We start from the raw sequence: 8,886 nt of genomic DNA on the forward strand, positions 1-8,886 counted from the left end.
CTCAAATGTTAAGTGTCTTACCCATGGGTAAGACTGCTCATTAGGGACTGATCTGTGACAACACCCTAGCTCTGACTCCCAGCTCTACCTTTACCTTTTCAGTAATAATTTTCCCCATTTCCACTACAGATTGTCCTAAGAATGAAACTACTGATCAAGAAAGGAAGGGAATTTTCCTACATTTAAGTCTCTAGAAATATTAAACTTAATTTTACGAGACCAAAATGAATTTCCCTGTTGTTTTGTTAACTTTGTCATGTTATGTAATCATTCTGCTTCTGATCATTTGACAGCTTTACTACTTTAAAATTAGTATAAAAATGCTTTATTTCCAATTCATACCAAGAAAATTATATACAGCCTGTCTTCAGTTTGAAAATAAGATAGAATCATAAAGCATATTCATGAAGAAACTGGTCAGCTCTGAACATTTTTGGCCAATCCCACTTCTATGGGGCATTATCCCTAATTGCTAGTAAAATAGATGAATTACTTAAAATCATATGAGAGAAATTACTTAAAAGTATATATTCTTGAGAATCTTGTGGTCTAGAGAGATGTCCAGGTTTCAAGATGGTAATGATCTCATAATAACAAAACTCAAAGTTGCCATCAGCAGCTACCTAATCCACCATTAGGTGGACCTTCCAGAAATCTCTACAACATATCTGACAAGGAATATCTCCAGTATAAAAGAGCTCACCACTCCCAAGGTAGCCTGTTCTGCCTTACATTTGTGAAGCTGATTTTTTTTTAAGCCCTAGGAGAAAGTAGTACTGAGTCTAAAGCCAGGGACAAAGAGTTTTGCAGGGTTTAGTCCTGTAGTTCCATCTGTGAACTCAAAATTGCAGATCCACAGCTGCTCTATACCTTGGCCTTGGAGAGTTGTCTGTGGCACTGAATTGGTGAAGTGACTTGTTTGTCACACAAGCAGGCATACAGTGTCAGAGGTTGAACCTGAAACCTTGTCTCTCTGACTAGGAGGCTGACCTTCTAACCACTGAGCCATGTTGCATCCAGAGACCTTATCCATTTTGAACTTTATCCCATGAGGTAGATGTCCATTGTCGTGCAGAATACCCCTGCACGCCATGTTTCTTTACATCCACTTCCCCCCAGAAGCTTACTTCTTTGTAGGGAAGAAAATGATCTTTTTTGTTGTTTTGGAGGTAAGAGGTTTCTCCCCCCCCCCGCCTTGGAACAAAGACAGTTTTATTATTTTTTAATATATTAGATCTAAAAATATACATATTTAATATATAAGATATAACATGGTATTTGCTCTACTTCTGTCCACTCACTATTCTGGCCACAGTTTACTTCAATACCAGGAAATCTAGAGGTGCTTTACTAAGGCTTTATACAGTGATCACCCAAATGTATGACAAGATTCCCTTTCTTTTCTGCCAGAAATATAAGCACACCGTCACCTCTGTCCCCCATGCCTTCTCCTGCAAGCTCTGGAGTTTTCCAGCCAGGGTCAAGTGGCATCAGCGCAACTGTCAGCACCCCTGTTGTGATCCAAAATATGACCTCTTCCTACGTCACCATCACGTCCCATATCCTTAATGCGTATGATCTTTGGGAACAGGCTGATGCACTAGCAAGGAAGAATACAGGTGAGAGGGAGAGAAAGAGAGTGTGTGTGTGTGTGTGTGTGTGTGTGTGTGTGTGTGTGTGTGTTAATGTTTTGCTTCACAAAACAGGGAAGAGGAGCATGTTAAAAAAGGGGCAGTGTAGATGTTTATCTCAGCTTCTTTTGTTCTCCCTTCTTTTTCTGGTTAAGTTGCTTAGAGGGCATCTTCATTTCTGTGGCCAGGCCTTCCACAGCAAAATGAGAGCACACTAGAATAGCCTGCCCCTTCACAAAAAGCCAAAATGAGAGCCATTTTTTACTTACCTTGTACTTTCTTTATCAGATTGATAAAGCAAGGGTGGGGCCAAGATGAAAAGTTACTGGGCAGCTAGGTGGCTCAGTGGATAGAGCTTCGGCCTTGGAGTCAGGAGGACCTGAGTTCAAATTTGACCTCAGATACTTGACACTTACTAGCTGTGTGACTCTGGGCAAGTCACTTAACCCTGATTGCCTCATCAAAAAAAAAGGGGGGGGCGGGGAGATGAAAAGTTACTGGCTTTTGTCATGCCTGCTGAATCCAAATAATGGGCTTGTAATATATGTCCACAGGTGAGGCAGGGGGAAGGGTGATAGGTGGAGTGTATTAGGGTTAGTTACCACTCTGGGGCTTTGGGGGAGAGGGAGAGAAGATATACCAAATCATAGGCTCTGTTGATGTCTCTTTGATAGTTTTGGTCACCTTTCATTCGTTTGCAATTCATTTCATTCTTAATAAATTATGTATATGAATTTGTGTTTGTATTCTATATTTGTATTTTTTTAAGATGAGGAGAAACCATCACTATGTTGAGGATCATGATTTAGAACTTTGGAACAAAGGTTTCCTTAGCACAGCCTAGGATTAAATCCAGTTTGTGGGCTGTGGGTAGTATGTTCACAGACCAGAGGGTAGCTGGAGTCATGTTATGTTTCAAAGCCTATCCTGTGTTAATGTTCATGTACTTTCCTGAGTAGCTCAGTGGTAATGGTTTTAGATTCCTTTAACTTTTTTTTTTTTGGCTAGGCAGTAGGGTTAAGTGACTTGCCCAGGGTCACACAGCTAGTAAGTGTTATGTGTCTGAGGCCAGATTTGAATTCAGGTCCTCTTGACTCTAGGGTGGGTGCCCTCTCCACTGCACCACCTTGCTGCCCCTAGATTTCCTTTATCTTTCACATAATATTGCTGGACCCTTAACTTCATTTCTCCTTTTCCTTTTCTTTCCTTCTTTCTAGAATTCTTTACAGAGCTCAGTGCAAGCGTCTGTGCCCTGGCCTTGAACAGCAGTCTGGTCGAGCTGGTTCTCTACACCAGACAGGCCTTACAGCAGCTGCGGCAGGTGGCAAAAACACTCTAACCAGCAGCCGGAACGGCTCAATGCTTTGTCGCACTTTGGAAACTTCAGAAAGAGTGGCCCTCAGCTTCATTGGGACCCCCAACTCAAGATGGAATGAACTACAGCATGATAGCAGGGAATCTGGCCCCACTTCCAAATCTTGAAACTGTGCCCACATCCTTTGGGCAGGGCCGTGTGAGTCTGTAAGAGAGAAAAGACGAAGGAGTTGCAGAGTTGGTGATTTTCTTTCTCAAAAGACAAAAGTGCAATGTCTAGCCTTAAGCTGGTTGTGTCTCAGTGGTCTGTAAACATTTCTCTGGCTTTATAACAAGCAAGATAAAAAGTATAATTTGAAAATGAGGCTGAGAAGAAGCAATTCCAGCTTTGAAAGTAGATACACCTCATCTCAAAATCTTCCACAACCCATTCCTACTAGTGACACGAAGAATTCTTTCCATGATTTTTTTTTTAAACAATGATTTTTGGTATGGTGTTTGGGATGTTGTATGTCCCATTCTTTATTTTTAAATTTTATTTATTTCTTTAATTTTGAAGAGGAGAGAGGGGCATTTGTCCTAACTGCCATACTTTGAAACATAAGTTGTGAGGGATTCTAGGGTTTCACACTGTGTACCCTGTGAATTAAGGCTTTGATGAAATTGAGTATTTTAGGAGTTCACACATGTTGAGATTAGGTCTTCTGTACTGCAAGTTATCTTCTTCAGCATTACTGCTTTGGTTTCTCTGTGACTTAGGGAAAGCCATAGAAAGAGTTATTCTGAGTCAAGAGCTGTAGAAAAGGAATAGAAACAAGAGTTTATGGAGGCATATCTTGATATCTCCACTGTTTATCAGAGTAACTGTATTCTGCATTTCCTGTCTTAGCGAAAAGGGAACCAGCGATTATTTCGGCCAAGCTTGGTAGCTTATGGGTTTTTGGTATTTTTTTCAACTAGAGGCAAAATACGAGGAATTAAACTGTTAAGATGCCCAGAAACTCAAAACTCTGTCAAGGAAAAATGAAATCTATTTTTGAATTATAGTGGCATTGTTTTGTTTTGGTCACAAGGTAATTTTATTTTATTTTATTTTCAAGATTAGATCCTATTGAGCTGTTCTTTCTAGAGGAAATTAATTTCAAGTCGCTGGGGAGGCAAATCCTTTCCTTTTTCTTGTCTGCCCAAGAGGATATAAAAGTACTGAAGTGATGATTTTTGCTTGTTAACAAATTTCCCACCATCTTGGCTCTATAACTCTTGAGTCAACCAGACTTGATTACATTAATATAAAATAATGCCTTTCCTCCTAAATTCCTTGCCCTCATGATGCACATTTGTTAATTTCTAAAACTTTCAAATGGAAGGACTTGGGCAAAGGCCTCATATTGCTGAAGAAACGTGTCTGTTGTTCCAAACTGATTTTTCCGTGTCCTACTGTGAATCAGACAACTGAAATACCACTTTGACTCTAATGTATTTAAAAGCCAATTCTCCTTGTTGTCCTGTTTCTAATAGAAACATTTTCCCTCCCATACTTGCCCTGGACTCATCCCATATATATTACATGAATATTTGAAATTTCCTACTTGATTTATTTGATGTTAAATTAATGAGCCCCAAAATTGCCGACTGATAGTAGAAACTTCCTGGATAATGGGTTGTATAGGCTGCAGATGTTATAAAGAAGAACGGGCAAATTTTTGTATGTGAATATAAATCCCTTCAAACTGCCCTTATTCTGTTCTCATATTTTCTTTGGTTAAAAGTTTGTAGAACAGAAAGTCCAGAGGAAAGAACAGAACAGCATGTCAGACTATCCCAGCATCAGTTCTGAGGCCAAGCCATGATCCTTTTTAAAATGTCATTAATATTAAGACTATTGCTAAATAAGCAATGACTGTTTGTCAGGTTGTAGGTTTATAGCATTGTACGTATTCCCCATCTGGGGGCTCGGGTGAGGAACAGCAGCATATCTGGCTGGCCAAATCGGACCGTTTAGCCATATCTGCTCTCTATCCAGGAAGGAGAGAAGAAAAATACAGCTTGAGGACGTTCAGTTCTGTTCTTCATAACAGGTTCCGATCTGTGCACATCGGGTCAGGGTGTGTGAGCTTTTGTGAACTAAAGTCCATTTTAGACTACTTCACAGGTGGTGAAAGAGCTGCTTTCTTCTTCAGTGGCCTTGCACTTTTTGGGGGGCGGGGGGTGTTTTATGTTGAAAATTCAGTGGTTTTTTGGAAGGTTGATCAATTCGCGTAGTTCTATGGACGCAGTTGTGAGCATTGTACGATTCAGGTTCTTATTGCAACACACGCTGCACCTATAAGAGAATTACTTGTGGATCCCTTTTTATGTTATTATATAAAATGTAGTGGCTGCTGAGTCCTGTTAATTAATATTCACAAAGTCTTTTGCTGTTACAGTTGTATATAGGAATTTAAAGGATATTTTAAAAATCAGATGCACTTTTTTCATTGTATGCTTCAAATCCCGAAGGCAAAATTTATACTTAAGCAGACAATTAAAATACTAGTTTATACAAGTAAACCTTTCAATTATGTGAAATTCTCATACACGTAAGAAGCAAGCAGTACACACTTGACGGTGAGATAGACTTATTTAAGAGTTTTCCAAGAGAAAAAAGAAACAACAGTATAAAATCTTTCCTTTGGTACTATAGTTTTGCTGGGATGTCTTTATTTTTTGTTTTCCTTTCTGTAGGAAGAGGAGGAATATTTTACTTAGAAAAGGAGCCTTCAATTCTTCTGCCCTTCTGGAGATAATTTAAAATGTGAATGAGTTTGATATTTTAACAATGATTTATTTAACAATAAAACCCACTTTATAAAGCATATACCCAGTTCTACTGAGAAGATGATAATCTGAGGTGGAAAGAGAGAGAGAGAGAGAGAGAGAGAGAGAGAGAGAGAGAGAGAGAGAGAGAGAGAGTGTGTGTGTGTGTGTGTGTGTGTGTGTGTGGTGTGTGTGTGTGTGTGTGTGTGTGTGTATTAGAAGTAGGCAGGAGAGAGGGCACACAGCAAAGGGAACTGAGTAATTAGCATTCAGATACCTTTTAGCAATCACTGGCTTGTTTGTTTGCCTTTTTCCCTTAACAGTCAACCTGAAAATGTCTGATTTTAGGAGAAGGACTTTAATTTTACCTATCTTTGGAATCTCCAATATGTAATCAGTTTTTCTCATAGACATGGGAATGCTATCTTAACATCACTCATCCAGATCCTCTAGGGCAAAAATGTCAAACTCACAGCTTGAACTTGATTAAAATGTAATTGAGAAGTTTACCAAAAATAAAGAAAAATTTAATTCAACATAGATAATCTTCATTTGTGATTTTCTGGGTCAGTAGGTGACCAGCAGGGATGTTTCTCTGAGTTTGACATCACTGCTCTAGGGTATTTAGCAATTGTATATAGATTTCCTGTTCACCAATAGGGGTTTAGTATTATGATTAAATATAAACTTTTAAAAGAATGAATCAGATTATTTCTCTTTTCCCCACCCCTAAAGAGTGAAGAAAGGTTATATCTTTGACAGCTAAGGCTATGTATCAGGGAAAAAGTGGGTCCAATGAAATTGGCCTGATTATTATAATGAAGGGTTTTTCTGATAAGGGTTTGTTTTTGTTTCTGTGTTTGTCTTTTTCTTTCTGATAATTTTCCCCACTCAGTGGACATATTTATTGAGCCTTTATTGACCAAACTTAATTTTAAAATAGTATATTATTTATTTAGAGTTTGTTTGTTTTGGACCTTTCTCTCCCGTAAGTCCCATATTTCTGTAGCTCTAGGTGATGATAAATGTGATGAGTTGAAATCTTAGGTTAAGGAGAATAAGTATAAAGCTTAATGTTGTGTTTTCACTTTTTCCCCTTTCTCCTCCTCACTGTTCCTTGTTCTAGACACTACACGGCCCCATTGGCAAAGCTTGCCTTATTATCTGTCATACTTCCACTTCAGATTAGCAATACTTAGAGCTTGCAAAAATGGGTGTTTCCTTTTTTTTAAATCATTAATTTTCTCATTGGGAAATAAAATCATCTGAAAATAATTATACTGTAATTTAGATTGTGGTAGAAGGCTCTTTCTCAGTGGAAGTCCTTTTTCCTGCAAGTAATTTCCCCCCCCCTTCTCTTTAATGTACTACCTCCTTAAGTAGAGGGTTCCTCCTCGATCCCAACTGTGTGTTTTAATTTGTTTTTTGGAGGGGTGAGGTGGGTGGAATGGGACTGGGAGATTCAGTGGTTCATCTCCAAAAGCTTCACCAAGGTATTTTGGGTCACCAAGCCATAAACACATAGCTCAGTGTTGGGAGTACTTTCTCTTTGGTTTATTTATCCATTAATTTTGTACACTGGCAATATCTTTAGTTCTTTATAACTAAATGACAGACACTGCCTATCACTTTTCTAAAAATGTATTCTTGCAATATTGGTGGTTTCTGTATTCTCTTTGATCTCCATAGGGAACTCTCACCCCATCATGAGCTGTCAACAGGAAATTAATTATATTGAGAAATGTCTATACAAGGAAGTAAGATTGCAAACAACTAATAATTAAGCCACATTCATTAGACCCAGGCCTTTTATTATGAGGCCAAGATGGTGGCTGACCTAAAGAAGTGAAATTTATTTTGCTTAAAAGTTAGCTTTTAAGTGATTAACACAGGCAGTATTAACTTTGCCAATTGTCCAGGCCATCAAGATGTATTAATTAAAAAAAAAATTACTGCACATCCCCCTCAAATTAAGTACCTATTATCCATATTTTTTTATCTTTATTTTTTAGAATTTTTGAATGTGATCATATTTTGGGTATTTTGAAGCAAGTTTGCCTTTTTATTTATTATCATTACATCATATATGTTTTTGCGCCTTTTTTGGTAACCTTAGCAATAAATCAAATCTTGGTATTATAATCTGAAGAGGTTTATTTTTAAATAAATAAATTTCCATTTGATGAATGGGGAATCACTGGTCTCTCTTGAAATAATATAAATTTTCATTTCATCTTTATTGTCAAATAAAGTGTCAGCAACCTGTTCAGCAGTACTGATTTTGTATGTAGACTTTGTATTTATGTAGTGATTTCAAGGGGAAGTTGTGCAAAAAAAAAATGATTAACAGAAATAAATGTACTTTATTTTCTTTAGTGATGAGACTGCCTTCTAGAACTTCTGTTCATATGATTTAGCTGCCATATATTGTCCTGCAAAGAGACATACCAGAACTGTGAGGACGTGTTAGTTTTTCTTTTATGGAAGAAAAAGTTTGTGGGAGATAATTCCAAAGATGGCATGCCATAGATCTTTTGCTCATAATTGCAGTTTTCAAAATTTTTGAATTTACTTGTTATTTTTAAATTCTTTTCTTTTTACAAGAGGATTGTTATAAAATAAAATATTTAGAAAAAATATTATATTTTGGTCCATGTAGTGTTATTTCTTTATATTTCTTGCTGAAGGAATGTGTAGTATTTTTCATGTACAGTGTTTTATTATCTCTTCATCAAAGTCCCGCTGCAGTGGTCCATCATGATTTGGAGACTGAATGGACCCTTAGAGCTTGCAGCTCTCAGGCAAGTAAGTTAGTTTTGCCAAGCTAAATTTGACTTCAGGTATGATCCCAGAAGTTGACTATTACGTGTTATTTTAGGACCAGTGCAGAGTGGCATATCATTCAAATGTTTGTTTGAACAGTGGAAATTGTCGGGGTGGGTGGGAGGGGAGAACAAAAGGGTTGTGTGTCAAAGCAACTTAAAATGAAATATTTGTCTTTGAAATATGCTATAACTGAGAAGTTGTTTGTGTATGGGAGTTAATTTAAAGTGTGGACTGACAGTACTCCACTGACGTATTTTGTCTAGGGCTTAATGTCAAAGATGCATAGCAACATTCCAGGAACTAAAAATAAAAATTTAAA

General features: G+C 37.6%; 1 protein-coding gene across 1 annotated transcript in view; it reads left to right on the top strand.

Annotated features, from left to right (window-relative positions):
* The window catches only part of AFF1 (ALF transcription elongation factor 1), a gene marked incomplete at its 5' end in the record, with an annotated part of 96,008 nt that extends 87,625 nt beyond the window's left edge, over positions 1–8,383 (top strand). The window contains 2 exon segments of the mRNA XM_020988328.2: positions 1,411–1,619; positions 2,849–8,383. Of these exon segments, the coding sequence (XP_020843987.2) occupies positions 1,411–1,619; positions 2,849–2,970 (331 nt within the window).
* Between the last annotated feature and the right edge of the window lie 503 nt (positions 8,384–8,886).

Source organism: Phascolarctos cinereus, unplaced genomic scaffold (genome assembly GCF_003287225.1).
Source record: "Phascolarctos cinereus isolate Bilbo 61053 unplaced genomic scaffold, phaCin_HiC Scaffold_9;HRSCAF=440, whole genome shotgun sequence".
In the NCBI taxonomy this organism is placed as follows: Eukaryota; Metazoa; Chordata; class Mammalia; order Diprotodontia; family Phascolarctidae; genus Phascolarctos; species Phascolarctos cinereus.